The 20,118-nt window shown below is 44.3% G+C and overlaps 1 protein-coding gene across 1 annotated transcript in view; it reads right to left on the minus strand.

Annotated features, from left to right (window-relative positions):
• Positions 1–11,853, minus strand: part of LOC137432528 (thioredoxin-like) — a 55,378-nt gene extending 43,525 nt beyond the window's left edge. Inside the window, exon 1 of the mRNA XM_078781886.1 lies at positions 11,624–11,853. Coding sequence (XP_078638012.1) covers positions 11,624–11,656 — 33 coding nt within the window. The 5' untranslated portion in view covers positions 11,657–11,853. The remainder of the gene's footprint in view (positions 1–11,623) is intronic.
• Positions 11,854–20,118: the final 8,265 nt, after the last annotated feature.

Consider the following 20,118-nt stretch of genomic DNA (forward strand, 5'->3'; position numbering starts at 1 on the left):
CTGCGATGAAGTTAACTCAGAGGGCCTTTCACTCACTCACCGCAGGCAGGTTGGTGGTCTTTCTGTCTTCACCCGACTCCTCTCCAGCCTTGCTCCCCCAGCTCTCTCTATGCTCTGTCCCCCCAATATTCCTTCAGGTCGCACAAGATCTGCCAGCAACCCTCTTGTGGTTAAACTGCCAAAATCTAGGCTCTCTGTTCACCTTCACTCTTTCATTCCCCTTTTCTCTCGACTCTGGAACAAACTCCCCCACTCCCTTCAACCCCACTCCTCCCTCCAGGTCTTTAAAACTGCTGTTCACCACCATCTCTAATCTTCCCCCATCCAAAACCTTGATCTTTTCTTCCCCCGCTAATTCACCCCAGAGTCCTTGCAGTGTTCATATGTTTTATACCTCTCCCACATCCCCCCAAGCCCTCCCCCCCCCACATTTCTCCCGATGTCCCTGCTCTCAAATGTTGTGTTTGTGTCCTTCCCCCTCTCTCCCCATCTTCTCTGCCGCTCCCCTTGTTTTTTGTGTTTTGTGTGTTGGTTTGACTTTTTGTGTGATTAATGTTAGCTGTTTCACGAGCCTCGATCTTGTATACAAAAAAAGGAAAAAAAAAATAAAAAGTGCTGGTCTTTGCCTAGGTGTTAATTGGCGAACTTTACAGTCTTACCCTGATGGTCTTGCTGGACAGCAAAGGTTTCCTCCTGGCACACCTCCCATGTAGATCAAATTTGTGCAGCCTCTTTCTAATGGTAGACTCGTGCACTTTGACATCCACAGTGGCAAGAGCTACCTGTCGGTCCCGTGATGACATTCTGGGGTTCTTAGAGTCTTCTTTCAGCATCTTGCGGTCTGGTCTGGGGCTGAACGTGCTGGTGCTCCTGCCTCCTGCCTTCTTACCGAGAGATATTTACGTAAGCCAGGCCTGGCCTGAACAAGTTGGCAGTTGTTTGGAATCTTCTCCACTTGTAGATGATCTTCCGGACAGTCGAATGATTGATTTCAAATTGTTTGGAGATCTTTTCAAATCACTTCCCAGACTCGTAGGCATCTATAACCTTCTTTCTGAAGGCCTCAGAGAGCTCTTTTGATCTAGGCATGGTGACGCCGCACACTTCAACAACAAAGAGCAAACCAAACTAAATGTCTGAGGTTTAAATAAGACAGGTTCCTCCAAGATCCTCTCTAACGATGTTCTAATCATTTGCACCTGAGCTGGTGCACCTGATTCTAATTTTAGGTATTTGAAGTAGTGATAAATGTAGGAGTGTACTTACTTTTTCCACATGCGAAATTTGCATTTATGTTTATTTAAATTATACAATGGACTACAAAATGTAAATGTTTAATGATATTTGTTATATTATATCACCTTTATCTGTCAATATTGTTGAAATGAAGATCAAATAGATGGATGTTGAAATATGTTGAAAAAGTTACTTTTTCACGTGACTGTATATATATGTATGTATGTTTGTATACATACATATATATACATATATATCCCGTCCAGTCATATATAAAATATGCATATACATATTTAAGCGGATAAGCCGCATCAATATTTGGCCTTTTTTCCATCCAACCTTCATAAATGAAGAAGGACCTTTGTAACCCACAGTGTTTAATTCCAAGGGGTTCTAAATGGCGATTCCAAAGGGTGATTCCAAAGAAGAATTCCAAAGGATAATTCTAAAGGATTATTCTAAAGGGTATTTATAATGGGTTGTAAAGGGTAATTCTATCGGGTAATTCTAATGGATTATAAAGGGTAATTCTAATGGGTTTCATTCGTTTCTAGGCTCTGCCTATTTCATATTTTAAATGCCAAACTGAACCCCTTCCTTTGGACACGGGTATGATTCACGGATCTTGGGACACGGGATTCTGAAATTGTGCTTACCGAGAGGTAACATTTTCCAAAACTGTACTTTAATTGTTGTGTTATCTGTTTACATCTCTGTCCAAAATGGCAGTACAACAAATTGCATCATAAGATATCAGCAATGTTAAAAGGGAAGATGTTAAGGGTGTTAGTTTGTTTCATAACACCGCCTAGTGGATGACTATGGCATTGAAATGCAGTGCACATGCATCTCTGGAGTTAACTCCGGGCCGGATGTGCAGGATATGCAACATGGCTTACTTGAACCAACACAGGCTCCGTGTCCTTTTATGTAAGCGTCTGAAACACCGGCCTTGTATATAACCATAAATAATTATATATGCACATAAGCAGTAAGCATGTTTTTGCGGCATTTACGTAAGCCAGGTATTTTATTTTCCAGGAGCGATTGAGGCAGTGATCTGGCCAAAACACCGCCTAAATAAAGGATGAGTAATTTGTGTAATGAATGAAGGTTTTTGTTCGTAATTAACCCTATTTCTCAAGGTTGAATGGTGCAAGTGTATCGAGTAGCGATATTCCTGGTGGCATTTGCTTTTACAAGTCATAGTGCAATAAAATATGTCGATTCTCTGCATGAAAACTACAGACATTGGAAATTATCATGATTATTCGGGGTATTTGTTTGACTTATATGCACCCTTGCACCGCTGAACTGAATTAGCTTAAAAGTGCAGCTTGTGCTCAGGACTGAAAGGGTAGAAAAGGTAGTGAGACAAGGGATATAAATGCGAGTGAATAAAGGGATTGAGGGAAGTGAGTGAGTGATTAGGTGGAGTGGAAGTATGGAAGGTGTAAAGAAGGCAGTGGGAAAAGGAGAATAAGTGGGAGTCGATGAAGGCTTTGAGGGGAATGAAGAAGGGGTTACTGAGTGGTTAAATTAAAGTGAGTAGATCTTCAGGCGCTAGCTGCAGTGGGCCATCTAATATATTATATATATATAACAAGGAGAATTCACATGTTCAAAAAAGCATCTTTTGACACAATGTCGCTTGCTTGAAGTGGGAGTGGGGGAGAGGAGGGACACAAACAAACAAAATATTTTGGACCCTCAATTAATCTTTTCACGGGATTCTGTCCACCATGGGTGGGAAGAAGGGTAGGATTACTGAAGACGTGGCCATGCTTTAATGAAGGCACAGTGGTGTGCGTGAGCGAAATCCGAGCCTTAACGGGTGTGGTTCGGCCCTACCTGAATGATTTATGAGTATGTGTTCTCTTTTGATGTAATCTCAGCTGGTATGAGGCACTAAATCACACCAATGCAGTGCTTTTCCCCTCCAGTCAGGTATACAAAATATTCGATGTGTTAAAGAATTTACCAAACATCATGGTGTTTCTCACATTTTTTAACAAGAAACTGATTATTATCTTGCCTTATAATAAATGTGATCAAATGTAACGTCTTTGGAAGACAACCGATGTATTTATAATAATTAACCTTTATCAGTCTATCAGGCATAGTAAAGAACTCAGGAAATATAGTACAGTGGTTTTGTCGGCCCACATAGGATGTCAAGCGTTTGGGTTAGATTTGATGAAAACAAGATAGTGTACAACGACGAATAATGATATCTTATCTACTTCTAGTACATGCAAATATAACTCCTTTGCAGATTTCAACACTTCCTTTGGAGGTTCCCATAAAACACACAAAACCTTGCTGGCCTGTGTTATCAAAGGGAGGCATAAAGCGCCTCTCCTTTTACACACTAAATGTATGAGTTCTTGGTGTCACACCAAGGTGTGTCCTTGGTGTCACTTGGTGTCACAAGGAACAGAGGAAAAATAACAGAAGCCATTACATACAGGGGATTAATGACCCATAATCCCTCGCTAGTTAACAAACCCCACCCCTCGTGATGGGAACGAAGACACGCTCTTCCACGACATGATTTGTGGCATTATACAATGGATCGTTTCTCTGTATGCAGCTTTAACATTGGGACTGAAAACACATTTCTCAGCTTCTACTGGACGAAATTGGCCGCAAATTTCAGAAGTTAATGCTTTGTACGTTGAGGTAATATTGTCATGTGACTACCCTGTAGTGAACACCGCAGGGCGACACGGATGACCAAACGAGCTTCACTCCAAGGGGTTAAATCCAAAAATAACGGTATTCTTTACACGTGAAGGAAAGGAGGATGACAAACTCACCTGGGCGGCTTCCACCTGACATCTTCGCACCTGGATAATTAATCAACTCAAATGACACAGGATTAAAATGCACAAAAATACCAGCTTTATGAAAGAAAATGCCGGTAACAAAGAATGCACGATAAAACTAAATTCCTATGGAGCGCCCCCCACAGACTCAAATACAAACAATGGCGAAAATAACTTGAAAATAAATGTGTGATTTGTGGCACTTAGCTCTAATCGGCTCTTGAACCTCGTCAGGAATCGTCCCGAGCCCCGCGTCCTTGCGCGCGATAACCACAGGCTGCACTCTGGTGGGCGTGAACTTGGCCTCGCCGCGCGGTCCACTCACTCCTGGCTTCATGCGCGAAGGGAACAGGCCTTGGCGTGCAGCTCGTTCCTCCAGTCGCGCTTGTCCTCACGATCTCGTTCACCAACACCAAAGACAGACGATGCGAGCCAGCCACGAGAAGATGAAGAGGAGCAATGTCGGGACACGACCGTTCGTCGTCAAAGCCAGGACTTGAGAGGACGAAGAAGAGGAGAGCAGAAATCAAGAGGAGAGGATGAAGCCAAGAGCGCAAAATGTCAGGGAGATGACCGCTCGTCATCCAACGCAGAACATGCGAGGAAATCAAGGGGAAGAGAAAATCATGGTCTCAAGGAATGTCCTTTACTCAAGAGAGGAAGAAAATGTCAGCCAGAGTGCTCCTTTATAGTCGAGGCTCTGACGTCATCCAACGACATCTCCACCAATCCCATAGTCCCTTCTTACCAGTCTTTTGCGCCAATCAATCCTGGACCAATCACTGCTCTTCGGGGCGTGGCCCCACGGACCTTTTGTGCACGTGTGCTCACCAGGTCGATGTTATCTGCGGTAGTTCTCAATGTCCTGTTTCCTGTTGGTCTTTATTAAGTGTCATAAATGGGCGCTGTCTTACTATGTGTGTATGCTGTTGGTGTCACAAGGAACAGAGGAAAAATAACAGAGGCCATTACATACAGGGGATTAATGACCCATAATCCCTCGCTAGTTAACAAACCCCACCCCTCGTGATGGGAACGAAGACACGCTCTTCCACGACATGCAGTCTACACAAATTTCCTACTTATTACATGGGGTTTCTTCTTCTTCACGACAGTCAGAGCACACTACGTATGCAATTCTACCTGGACTAAGGTATTGCCTACCCCCCCACAAACGTAACAATACGTTACACATTTTAGCAACGTCCATTTTTGCATTCTTCATTTTTATTTATAAAACCCTCGAAATCATGTTGGAGTCTGTCCGTCCACCTAAAATGTGTTGGCGCTCATATCTCAAGGACTATATATTGAAACTAGCTGAAAATTGGAATATACATCGGCCAATAGGTCTAGTTAATAGCTTTCAAAACAAATTCCACCTAAGTGCTACAGTTTTTGCTTTAAAATTAAATATATATATATATATATATATATACATATGTATATATATAGTATATACATATATATATAGTATATACATATATATATATATACATATATATATATATATACATATATATATATATATATATACATACATATATACATATATATATATATATACATATACATATACATATATATATATATATACATACATATATATATATATATATATACATATATATATATATATATACATATACATATATATATATATACATATATATATATATATATACATATACATATACATATACATATACATATACATATATATATATATATATATATATATATATATATATATATATATATATATATACTTAGACAAATATGTATAAATATATGTAAATACAGAATATACACACTTTATAAGTCTTCAAAATATTATTACACAAATCTAATGTGCTGGCCCAATGGCTTAATGGATAAAGCATCAGACTCCCAAGCTGGGGATTGTGGGTTCAAATCCCATCTGGGTTGAAAAAAAATTTCCCTTACTTTTTAAAGTCTTTTATATCGTCTTGTATAAAGTATTGTATGATGAACAAGTGCATTTTTTTCGTATTTAAAATGTATCTTAGGTAAAATGCCACGGCAAGAAAAGGCCCCTTTATATAAGGGTATGTGCAATGTGGGAAAGTATAGCAAAGAAAGGACATTCCACGCTTGCAGAAAATGCCAAAGAATACAAAATAAGGAGCATTCAAAAAATCTCGTGTGCATGCTGGATTACCCTTGTGTTCTGAGGAGAAACCAAGTAAGGCACTAGAAAAGTTCATCTGAAGGGACGCCCGACATCTGGCCAAAAAATACTGTCCTGTGGATGGCTCTATTAAGACAGAGCGTCCACGGATGGCTAATCGAGCTTACTTTGAGGAGTTTCCAATTGGTGGCGGACGATACGCGAGCAGGGGGGTTTTGGGGAAGATGCCGACTTACCTTCACGCGCGCATGCGTCTTCAACCTGAAAATCAATTCAACCCAACACGGATGTAAAATGTACAAAAGGAATATTTATTAACGGAACCTGAGAACAAAAAAACGCGCCGGAAGAACTAAACCCCTCTAATGGAGTGCCCCCACACTGACTTCAACGACATGACACGACAAATGGAAAGGATAAATAAAGCAATCGTCGTGTCCGTGTGTGGTGCGGCTTATCTTTCTGGTGGTGTAGCATCTGTCAGGAATCGTCGGCTTCCGAGCTCGTCGTCCGACCACAGACCCGGCTGGCACAAACCGCTCGGGCATTGGCGCGAGCACCGGTCTCGCTGCATGGTCTGTCCCATGCCACACAGCACTCGCACGCAGGCACCAGGAGCCAGAACACCAGGGGAGGATGATCGTTGGTGCCCCACTGTCTTTCCAACATCCACCGCGAAAGTCCAAACGGAACGAAAAAGCAAGAAGGGAAGAGGTCCAAATGGGAGAGAAGGGGAGAGAGATCCGGGCAGGATGGAATCCAACAACGAGAGGCCCTAAAATGCCAGCGAGCGAGTCGTTTTATCGCTCGTTGCCCGACGTCAGCTCTCTCTCTCTCTCCCAATCAGTGCGTCGCTTCTTTGTGGCCTTTCGCACCTTCCTCACGTCCCGGCGCTTCTCCTCCAATGAGCGCGTCGCTTGTTGGTAGTGTTTCGTGCCCTCCGCACTGATTGGCCGAGTGTCTCACGCCTTTGGTGTTACGTCATCGTGTGGCACGTCATTGTCGGTGGCCAGTGTGGCACGTCCTTCATCTTCCCCACTCTCCAATCAGCGACCTGCTTCCAACCCGCCCCTCCCCCCTGTCAATCACGAGTTCTCATGGGCGTGGCTTTCGGCCTGCCTATTCGATGTTTGCTCACCATGCCAGCGTTGTGTGCAGCCGCTTCCGGTCTGTTCGTCCGTAAGTCATTGTGGCGGCGGGGGGAATTTAATGAATGTGGTACTCTATTGGGCCTAGCTAATGTATGTGATGGGTTGCCATAAGGTACACCGGAATGATCACAGAGGGGACGACACACCGGAGAATTAGCATAAACACTAGAACTACTTAACATGCCCCATTCCTCGTAATGGGGATGAAGATACACCTTAAATCGACAAACCGGGCTAGATATGTCCCTGACTTACGTACATCGAAATGATTCTTCCTCTTCGCGACATCGGAGTACCTACCAAGGCAGATCTACCTAAATCGATGTATCCCCCTACCCCACCGACATAACAATACATTTACTTCTTCATGCAGCTGTATGAATGAAATTGGCGCTCCTTTATATGAACTTTTCCAGAGCATTACTTGGTTTCTCCTCAGAACACAATGATAGTCCCGCATGCACACGAGATTTTTTTGAATGCCCCTTATTTTGTATTGTTTGACATTTTCTGCAAGCGATGGAATGTCCATTTCTTTCTAGACTTTGCCACATGGCACATGCCCTTATATAAAGGGGCCATTTCTATGCCCCTGGCATTTTACCCAAGAAATCTGTATAATTGCTGACAGTGTACCATTTACATGAAGACGTGAATGGCTTGGTGTCTTATTCTGTTGGTAATCCACAAATTCCTTTTTGCAGATTATTCCTTTGTGTAGGTGTAAACAGAAGCAACTCAGTACTTTGTGCAGAAAAATTCCAAAGAGTTAAATATTCAGTGTTCTCTGTTCCTTCTCTTTTTTTTTTTTTTGTTGTGTACAAAGTCAGGGCTCATATAAGAGCTAACACATAAAACACAAAAACATAAACAGGAACACACATAAAAGGTATAATAAAGGGAGCGGGAGACAAGAGGGGGAGAGAGGGAAGCACAACAGTAGAGAACAGAAAAAATTGGGGAGATCTGTGGAAGGGAGAGGGCTGGGGTGGGGTACACGGGATAAGATGGACACTGCAAGGACTTTCAGGAAAGAAAACGAAATTTGAAGGAGATGGGGTTGGGGTGGATTTATGGGGGTAGAAAAGATCAAGGTTTTGGATGGGGGAAGATAAGAGATGGTGGTGAACAGCTGTTTTGAAGACCTGTAGGGATGAGTGGGATTGAAGAGAGTGTGCGAGTTCGTTCCAGAGGCGGGGAAAAAGAGGAATGAAAGAGTGAAGTTGAGCAGAGAGTCTTGATTTTGGCAGTTTCACCAGAAGATGGCTGTTTGCAGATCTTGTGCGTCCTGGAGGAATATTTGGGGGACACTGCACAGATAGAGATACCAATGATTCTAAAAGCTTTGGTTTCTACAGAGTGAAGTCGAGCTAGGTGTGAGGCAGGAGCACCAGCCCAGAGGGGAGAGCAGCACTCCATCAAGCTGCAGATGAAAACTTTGTATGTGGTGAGGAGCTCAGAAGTGCCCAGAAAGGACTTTGCACAACGGAAGATGCCCAATCGGCAAATGGCTTTGGAGGCCAGCTTGGAAATGTGGTTTTCCCAGGAAATATCATAGCACATCGTGAGACCCTAGAGCTTGAGTGACAGAACTTATTCGAGAGGATTGTTGAGAAAATAGATGGGAGGGTTGTCCAGACAGTCTTTTTAGAGAGACATAGTGAGCGTGTGAGATTTGTCAGGATTGAAAGACATGTTGCACTTGTTTGACCAGTTTATGATTTTATCCAGGTCTGCAGAGCGTGAAGAGGCCACTGCCTGCCGATCTGAGGGTTGAGATATGGAGCGGAAGAGGGTGGAGTCATCAGCAAAAAGATAAAGAGGATTCAAAATTCAAAAATCTTGCATTGTCCAGGACAGGATAGTCCAAAGGCAATTTCTAAGGCCTGAGAAGCAGCTTTCACGCAATATGTTGTCACTTATTTGTATAACTTCCTTTCATCAGCAACACAAATGTCACTATCAAATAAGTTTTTCAGCCTCTCCTTTGTTGCTGTTACAACTGTAGTTTAGAGTCTTTGTAGTTTTGATACTTTATTCTCAGTCCCCCTTTGTGAGATCTCCCTGTTTGATGGCATCCATTGTATCAAACTTATGAAGCAGCTTTATGAAGACTAACCGCATCAGCCAGCAGGTACTTACTGGGGTCCTCCCTCTGCAGAAGGAGATTGATGCAAGTGAACGTAGGAAGCACTGACAAGTATAAAAACAAGTGTACTTCAGTCATGTGATCTTCAAACACAGCAAGCAGCTTCCTGAATCTTGCTTGTGATACATGTTCAGATTTGAAATAGCTTTGTAGAGAACTGTATAGTTGCAAGGTTCTAGCGATACACTGCTCGCGTTTTGTCAGCTAAACCATTGAACACTGACATACCTGATAACTTCATGGTAATCACTGTCACAGAAAGCACAAAGTTCCGAAAGAATTTTAGCAAACGTTTGCAATTTTAAATGTTGGATCGCAAAAAGTGCCAAAAACCTCCGGGCTTCTTCTGGAATGCGGACAAACCCGTGAAATCAACTTGTGTGGCTGACAGAGCGTGAGACTGGGGAAAGAAAAAATACCACAACAAAACAAAACATGACTTGGCTTGTCTGTACATTGTCCTTTGTTAAAGTATAAATAACTCACCTTCTTTATTCATTCACGCACGTACTCACCAATTCTGCCTGATTTTTTAATTTTGTCTAAGTTTTGGTGAAGATACGAATACGGATCCAGATACGAGATTTTTATTTATTATTAAGTGATTAATCAGCATTGAGTGATCGGACTAACACAATGTATGGCATGATATTTCAAAAAGTTGTCAACAGATTATGACAAAACTAGGTGGATGAGTTGAATATGTGACAAGAACAAGCAAATTGTATTTTGGTTCAGGTCCTGATCCAGATCCGATTGGATCCAGATCAGTGGAATACAAAACAAACTGTTCAGCCTGGCAGAGGTGTGCACTCTATTGAGTGCCATTCTAGTTCGTAATGTTATGAAAAGAGAATACTGACAGTGACACTCAGTCACCGATTGCCATATTAATGTTAATATTTTGTGGCAAGAAGACTGAATAAAATGTATTCAGGCAAACAAAGACAAACTTCAGCAATGAAAACTCCCTCGCTCTCCTAAATCCCACTCCTCCCTCCAGGTCTTCAAAACAGCTGTTCACCACCATCTCATATCTTCCCCCATCCAAAACCTTGATCTTTTCTACCCCCATTAATTCACCTCCTTCAAATTCCGTTTTCTTTGCTGAAAGTCTTTGTAGTGTCCATCTTGTTTATCCCGTGTACCCCACCCCAGCTCTCTCTCTTCCACAGATCTCCTGATGTCCCTGTTCTCCACTGGTGTTTTGCTTCCCTCTCTCCTCTTCCTCTTGTCGCCCACACCCTTTGTTACATGTTCTATCTGTTAGCTCTTACACGAGCGTCGACTTGGTATACAAAGAAAATAATATATATATATATGCTGACCAAAGACTCAATAGCTCAGTGGGCTGTCAACGCGTACGTGATGAGGTCCTTGGGTTTGAGTCCCGGGTTGAGTCAGAATTTTTTCACACTTGCCCCATGCAGGAATTTATTCCTGTTTGTTAAATAAAATATATATATATTGGCTGACAGGATGGCGTAGAGGTATGCACGCTCGCCTCTAAGCTGTCTAGCCTGGGCTCAAATCCCAAGCCTGCTTTCAACTGTCATCAAAGTGTTTTCCAGGCAGGGTGATTCCTCAATGTGTGTGCTGTCGCTCGCATGGACATTAAACTGGGAATCCCATTTACCAGCATGGGTTGGTGGACGTCAAAGATCCCGTAGTGTCATTCACAAAGAGTAGGCGAGTATCGCCGGCACCATGGACAAAATTCCAAATTCCTGCCCTAACTAGTCGAATGTCAGGCCTGGCAAAGCTGGTTCGTGAAAGACTTGGCCCAAGCTTCCCCTGGCCAACCCCACAAGGTGGGATAATAGTGGTTGTTAAAGAGCAACAACAATAATTATATATATATATATATATATATATATATATATATATATATATATAATTTACCTTTTGGAATTACCCTATAGAATCTTTTAGAATTATCTTTTAGAACACTTTAGAAATATCCTTTAGAATTAAACATTGTGGGTTACAAAGATTTTTGTTCATTTTGATGGACGATTGACGTAAGAACATAAACATAACCAAATATTTAAGCGTCTTACCCGCTTAAACACAAAACTGTCACAAAACCGAAGTCAGATCATCTCACCAGATTGGCTATGGTCTGAATTTTCGCCATCATAGATCGTTCACCTTTCTCAATCAAAAGCTTCTGCAAAAACCACACCTCGCCAGATCGCGTTACTCATAAGTCATAAGCATTGGGAGGGGAAACAAAAAATGATCACGTGATAAATGCTAATCCTCCTGCGTTGCTTCTTCACATCGTTACGTGGAAACAAGTTCCGAGAAGTGTATAGATGCCTCTTCTTCTTCTTTATATGCCCAAAAGTGCGGGGTCTTCCAAGCCGCGAAGCTCTATATATACCACGCTGTAAAAACAAGTCAAAAGCTATAATATTAATAACTCGGATTCCCGAAAATTTAAGCTTTATCTCCCATTCCCTGACAAATATTAATACTGTAAAGCTTTGCTGACACGAAGATCTGAGTGGCACTACGGTAGCGGATATTCGGAGGATCGAAACAGCCGGGGTGTATTCTGATTCACTGAACTGAAAATATATAGAACGATCATTGCCATTCACAACACATAGACCGCGGTGAAGCTACCGGCCGCCATCTTGGTTGGCATTCGATGCTGGGCAAAGGTGATTGCCGTCATGCATTTGTACGTAATTCAGAACATAAAGCGATCGTGTTTTTTCACCTTTTATGCGATCGTTTTTTCAGTTGTAAACTTATTCGGTAGTTACCATAACATTTTCCTTTACCGTACACCTTCTTTTCACCACAAGAGAATTACAAACAAGACGATGAAACAGGTGCCTGAAGTCACTGGCGGATCCAGGGCGAGGAGGTGCAAGGGGGGAGGGGGGAAGGTGCAAGGGGGGAGGGGGGGAGGTGCAAGGGGGGAGGAGGTGCAAGGGGGGAGGGGGGGAGGTGCAAGGGGGGAGGGGGGGGAGGTGCAGGGTGGGAGGGGGGGAGGTGCAGGGTGGGAGGGGGGGAGGTGCAAGGGGGAGGGGGGAGGTACAAGGGGGGAGGGGGGAGGGGTGCAAGGGGGGAGGGGGGGAGGTGCAGGGTGTTCCGCACTCCCTCCCCCCTTCGGATTTTCGACGATAAATTATAAGCTTTGAATATTCTGGAACGGCCCTCGTGTCCACATTATTTTGAACAGGAACGTTCCAGGCAGCTTACCAACGCTCAGAGGTTTAAAATAACTTTTGCTTTATTATAAAACACTTCAAGTGCGACGGTAAAAAAACATGATTTCGTCACATAAATTCAGCGTCCAAAAGGGAATCATCCATCCAGATCACGACGTGGAGATGACGCAACAATGAGTGGAGCATGAATCGAATATGTGACGCGGTAAACATGGGCGGAGCATGAATCGAACATGTGACGCGGTAAACATGGGCGGAGCATGAATCGAACATGTGACGGGGTAAACAGGGGCGGAGCATGAATTGAATATGTGACGAGGCAAACATGGGCGGAGCATGAATTGAATATGTGATGAGGCAAACATGGGCGGAGCATGAATTGAATATGTGATAAGGCAACCATGGGCGGAGCATGAATTGAATATGTGATGAGGCAAACATGGGCGGAGCATGAATTGAATATGTGACGAGAAAACATGGGCGGAGCATGATTTGAATATGTGATGAGGTAAACATGGGTGGAGCATGAATTGAATATGTGATGAGGTAAACATGGGCGGAGCATGAATTGAATATGTGATGATGTAAACATGGGCGGAGCATGAATTGAATATGTGACGAGCCAAACATGGGCGGTGCATGAATTGAATATGTGACGAGTCAAACATGGGCGGAGCATGAATTGAATATGTAAAGAGACAAACGTGAGTGGAGCACGAATTGAATATGTGTCGAGCCAAACATGGGCGGAGCATGAATTGAATATGTGATGAGGCAAACATGGGCGGAGCATGAATTGAATATGTGATGAGGCAAACGAGTGGAGCATGAATTTAATATGTGATGAGGCAAACATGGGCTGAGCATGAATTGAATATGTGATGAGGCAAACATGGGCGGGGCATGAATTGAATATGTGATGAGGCAAACATGGGGTGGAGCATGAATTGAATATGTGATGAGGCAAACATGGGCGGAGCATGAATTGAATATGTGATGAGGCAAACATGGGCGGAGCATGAATTGAATAGGTGATGAGGCAAACATGGGAGGAGCATGAATTGAATATGTGATGAGGCAAACATGGGCGGAGCATGAATTGAATATGTGATGAGGCAAACATGGGCGGAGCATGAATTTTATATGTGATGAGGCAAACATGATCGGAGCATGAATTGAATATGTGACGTGGCAAACATGGGCGGAGCATGAATTGATTATGTGATGAGCAAACATGGGCGGAGCATGAATTGAATATGTGACGAGCCAAACATGGGCGGAGCATGAATTGAATATGTGATGAGCCAAACATGGGCGGAGCATGAATTGAATATGTGACTAGGCAAACATGGGCGGAGCATGAATTGAATATGTGATGAGCCAAACATAGGTGGAGCATGAATTTAATATGTAATGAGGCAAACATGAGTGGAGCACGAATTGAATATGTGATGAGCCAAACATGGGCGGAGCATGAATTGAATATGTGACGAGGTAAACATGGGCGGAGCATGAATTGAATGTGTGATGAGGCAAACATGGGCGGAGCATGAATTGAATATGTGATGAGGCAAACATGAGTGGAGCATGAATTGAATGTGATGAGGCAAACATGGGCGGGGCATGAATTGAATATGTGATGAGGCAAACATGGGCGGAGCATGAATTGAATATGTGATGAGCCAAACATGGGCAGAGCATGAATTGAATATGTGATGAGGCAAACATGGGCGGAGCATGAATTGAATATGTGATGAGGCAAACATGGGCGGAGCATGAATTGAATATGTGACGAGGCAAACATGGGCGGAGCATGAATTGAATATGTGATGAGGCAAACATGGGAGGAGCATTAATTTTTTTTTTTTTTTTTTTTTGTATACTGAATCGAGGCTCGTGAAAGAGCTAACATTTATTTCACAAACAAATCAACCAGACAAACAAAATATATAAAAAGAGGGAGCGGAAGACAAGATGGGGAGAGAAGGGGAAGCACACAAACACAACATTTGAGAGCAGGGAGAAGTGTGGGAGGGAGAGGGCTTGGGGGGAGGACGCATGGAAAGGGGGGGGGGGGGAGGAGGTATAAAACACAAGGGGACCAAGGACTTCCAGGACAGAAGTTGGTATTTAAAAAAAAAGAGTGTTGGATTTTGGGTGAAATTAGTGGGGGTAGAAAAGATCAAGGTTTTGGATGGGGGAAGATAAGACCTGGAGGGTGGAGTGGGATTGAAGAGAGTGAGGGAGTTTGTTCCAGAGGCGGGAGAAAAGAGCAATGAAGGAGTGAAGGTGAGCAGCCAGTCTTGATTTTGGCAGTTTAACCATAAGAGGGTTGCAGGCAGATCTTGTGCGACCTGTAGGAATATTTGGGGGACAGAGCCCAGAGAGAGCTGGGGGGGGGGGGGGGGCAAGGCCAGAGAGGAGTCGGTAGAAGACGGAAAGACCACCAACCTGCCTGCGGTGAGTGAGTGAAAGGCCCTTGGAGTTAGCTTCATCGTGGGAGATTCCAATGATTCTGAACGCTTTGGTTTCAACAGTGTGAAGACGAGCTAGGTGTGAGGCAGGAGAGCCAGACCAGAGGGGAGAGCAGTATTCCATAGAGCTGCGGATGAAAGCCTTGTAAGTGGTGAGGAGCTCAGGTGTACCAAAGAAGGACTTCGCACGACGGAGGATGCCCAGTCGGCGACTGGCTTTGGAGGCCAGATTTGAAATGTGGTTTTCCCAGGAAAGATCATGGCAGATAGTGAGACCCAAAAGCTTGAGTGACAGAACTTCTTGGAGAGGATTATTCAGAAAGTGGATGGGAGGGTTGTCCAGTCGGTCTTTTCGGAGAGACATCGTAAGAGTGTGAGATTTGTCAGGATTGAAAGACATGTTCCACTTGTTTGCCCAGTCTGTGATTTTGTCCAGGTCTGCAGAGAGTGAGGAGGCTGCAGACTGCCGATCTGAGGGATGAGGAATGGAGCGACAGAGAGTAGAGTCGTCAGCAAAGAGATAGAGAGGATTTTCAAGAGAGTCAGAGAGATCATTGATGAAGACCAGAAAAAGCACACGGCCCAGAACACTGCCTTGGGGAACTCCAGCCTGAACAGGAAGAGGAGATGAGAGAAACCCATTCAGGGCCACACGTTGACTACGACTAGATAGGAAGTCCGCCAGCCATGCATGGAGATTTCCATGGATACCAAAGGAGGAGAGTTTGGTGAGGAGAGCGGGGTGCCAGACCGTATCGAAGGCACGTGAAATGTCAAGGGAGACAGCTCTAATTTCCTGTTTGGCGTTGAGGACCTCCATCCATTGTTGAGAAAGCAGAAGCAGCATGTCCAGAGTAGAGTGACCAGGTCTGAAACCAAATTGATGGTCAGAGATCAAGCCATTGGAGAAGAGGAAAGATTTCATATCTGAAGCAATGATGGATTCCATGACTTTGCTGATAATTGGGAGAAGGCTGATTGGTCTGTAGTTGCTAGGATCTGTTTTTGCACCTTTTTGTGCAAAGCGGTGATGTTGGCTGATTTCCAAGCAGATGGCAGATGACCTTGAGCAAAAGACAGGGTGAAGAGAACAGAGAGAGGGAGTGAAAGAGCAGAAGAACATGATTTTAGGACCCATGGGCTGATGCCGTCAGGACCAGTTGCAGAATCAGAGTCGAGGGTTGACAGAAACTTTTCCACCTTGTCAGGACGAAAGGACACAGAGTCCAGGAGCAGCTGGGTACGACTGGGTACGGTGGGTACAGAGAGGGATGGGTTTGGGACACAAGATTTAGAGGCAAACACAGAGTTGAGGCATCCGCTTTTTCACGTGCGGAGTCAGCCGTGTAGCCGTTTGAGGTGAGGGAGGGGACGGAGGGGGAACAAACACCAGAAACAGATTTGACCAGACGCCACCAGGATTTGGAAGAGGGAGACAGATAAGAGAGTTCGGTCTTGAGAACGGAGAGATATTGTTTCCTGGCTCTCCTGAGGGTGGACACACACCTGTTTCGGGCTTTGTGAAAGGAAATGAGATTTCCTTCCTTTGGATTTGCTTTCCAGGAGACGAAAGCAAGTTGTTTCTGGGCAACAGCCTCACCACAAGATTCCGTGTACCATAGACGGGAGGAAGGGTATGACAACTGAAGACAAGATGGGACAAATCTGTGCATGAGAGAGAGCAATTTACTTTGAAAGAATTCCCAGGATGAGTTGATGTCAGAGGCGGTAGAGATGGGAGACCAGTCCAGATGATTGATGGCTGCTTGAAGACCGTGCCAGTTGGCCTGAGTGAAATGCCAGACTCGTCGACACTGAGGAGGCTCTCTGAGAATGGTCAGAGAGATGTCCACTTTAACAAGCACATGAACAGATGAGCCGATTGGAGCAGAAGAAGAGCAGCAGACATTTTCAGGGAAGTTAGTCATAACCAAGTCCAGAAGAGAAGATGCTCCGTTGACTGAGATCCGGGTCGGGAAATTGACAGATTGTGTCTGTCCCAGTGAGTCGCAGAAGTCCTTTGCTGAAGAGCCATGGCTGATGAGAGAGTACCCACACCCAGCCAACTGGCATGGTGACAATTGAAATCACCACATGTGAGGAAGAGAGAGTTGGGATGGGTAGATAGAAGTTGGTCCATATTATCAGACAGCGAGATGTAGATGGAGTCATCACTGTTTGGTGGACGGTACAACACACATATGAACAAAAGGTGGGAGCGAATGGGAAGCCGTAGCCAAATGTATTCCTGGGGGTGAGGTGGAGAGAGGGCAGTGAAGGTCGAGTGAGGAAGAGAGTTTTTTTTATAAAGATAGCAACCCCACCTCCAGGACGAGGCTCAGGTCTATCATACCGGAGGAGGGAGTAACCTGGGAGAGATACCAAGGAATCAGAGACATCATGAAGGAGGAAAGTTTCTGTTAAGCAGATCACATCTGGTTTGTCAGAAGCAACCTGTATGGAGAGATCAGTCAAGTTTGAGCGAAGGCCCCGGATATTTGAGGTCCATACCGTTAATGAAGAGGAAGGGGGAGCATCGGGTCCAGAACAGGGGGGGAGGGGTAGGGTAAGATGTGGAAGAGGAGGAAGAGGTAGGGAGAGCTGTTGAAGGTGTGTCAGAGATTTCAGAGATTTCAGAATAGCTTGGAGAAAGGGAAAAATGGGGCGGACAAAAGGTTTGATGGAGATTGGGTGAGGCACAGTGAGGTGTTATTTGAGGAGGGTGAAGAGCGAGGCAGAAGGTTGGGGGAGATGAAGGTGAAAGTTGGAAGGGGGAAGAAGCAGGGAGGACGCTTTGAGGAGGAGGGGTGAGAGGGGAGTCTAGGAGGGGAGGAGCGAGGGAGAGTCTCGGAGGGGTGGGGTGTGGGGGGATTTTAGGAGGGAGGGGAGGGAAGGGGCAAGGGGGAAGATTTGAAAGGGCTGGGTGATGGGCAAGATTTGGAGGGGAGGGGCAAGGGGGAATATTTGAAAGAGATGGGTGATGGGGAAGATTTGGAGGGGAGGGGTAAGGGGGTAGATTTGGAGGGGAGGGGTGATGGGGAAGTTTTGGAGGGGAGTGGGGATGGGGTAGTTTTGGAGGGAAGGGGGGATGGGGAAGATTTGGAGGGGAGGGGTGAGATTGGATTTTGAAAAGTGTACGATTCATGGGAAACGAACATTTTTTGCAAAATGAGTTTGAGACCTTCGAGTCAAAAATACGTTTGAGGACGCTGAAGGAGGGGTGGAGGGCTGGAGAGTTTCGGGAATGTAGAAAAAGGAAACTGTAAGAGATGGTATTATTATTTTTTTGGAATGAATAGATTTGGTGAGCAAGACGAAAGCATCCTTTTATAGGAGAAGAAGAAAAAGGTGTTATAATATATGACAGAATACAGTTCTTCAGGGGAGAGATTAAACATTTCTAACTACGTGATCGCGTGATCACGAACAACGAACAATTGAATATGTGATGAGGCAAACATGGGTGGAGCATGAATTGAATATGTGACGAGGCAAACATGGGCGGAGCATGAATTGAATATGTGATGAGGCAAACATGGGCGGAGCATGAATTGAATATGTGACGAGGTAAACATGGGCAGAGCATGAATTGAATATGTGACGAGGCAAACATGGGCGGAGCATGAATTGAATATGTGATGAGGCAAACATGGGCAGAGCATGAATTAAATATGTGATGAGGCAAACAAGGGCGGAGCATGAATTGAATATGTGACGAGGCAAACATGGGCGGAGCATGAATTACATATGTGATGAGGCAAACAAGGGCGGAGCATGAATTACATATGTGATGAGGCAAACAAGGGCGGAGCATGAATTGAATATGTGATGAGGCAAACATGGTTCTGTGCTCATTATATATTCTGCAGACGAATGCTTCTGCAGATTTCATTGTCTCCTCTGTGAGTTCACCAATGCCCAAGTTCTTCAGCAGTTTATTCAAAACTCAAAAGAAAACCCTCAAAATTCGGCTTGGGAACCGGGTTAATCGAATTCAGCATACCCTAATATATTAAAAAGTGAGGTTCCCAACTTATCCCCAAAAATGCACCTAACATTCACATTTCTCAGAAATCCGTCGAGTCACTAGTCTAACTCTAATGCCATAACTATGCGTCCCTCCCATCTTTCCATTCTGACCACCTGCTTGCTGATTCCCACACCATGACAGCATGACTCCTTCCATCCCCATACAGATACACGTACAAATAACAGCTTGTATCCTCCTACAACAGCCTCGCCCTGGCTCCTTTCCATCTGATCTCCTGCACAGACAACACTTACAACCTCCTTCTCTGCAGCATCTGTTAAAGTCCATAAACTGCAAAAGGCTCCCGTTTGTATTTATCACAATGAATCCCATCAACTTCAGGATTCGCACGCGAAAACCGAGAAATGGTAGGGAAACAACACGACTCGGCCGCATCGACATTGACCTGGATTTTAACAACGATCATAAACTAGGTTCGGATCGTCTGCCATCGTTGTCAACGTCCAGAACATAACACACCGCCAGAGATTGTGCTCAAACAGACACGATGGAAAGAAAGCATGACCACCGACACCGAGCCTGTTTTCATGACGTCATGACGTCACACGAGCTCAAGCCGCGGCTGCTGAGACATCCCCATACAATGCCTGCCTGCACTTCATTTAAAAATGATAAATCGTGGGCAGACAACCATAATTATGACAACGTAAAGGTCTTCTGCGTTGAAGGGACGAGATATTCCTTGTAAGAGGCTCTTAAAATAGAAAAAAAAGGCTGTGCGGAAAAATTCCTCCACCGTCTACACCGCTGAGAATTGAAAAACCACGATGGGAAGTATTTTTAATATATAAGTTCAAATGTAAGAATATATCCAATGTTTATAAACAGTATCGTAATAATATCCCTTTAGAAGTTCACTTACCCCCTTCATCATTCAGGATGTTGTTTTTAC

Source organism: Myxine glutinosa, chromosome 1, assembly GCF_964187855.1.
Source record: "Myxine glutinosa chromosome 1, kmMyxGlut1.1, whole genome shotgun sequence".
Taxonomy (NCBI): Eukaryota; Metazoa; Chordata; class Myxini; order Myxiniformes; family Myxinidae; genus Myxine; species Myxine glutinosa.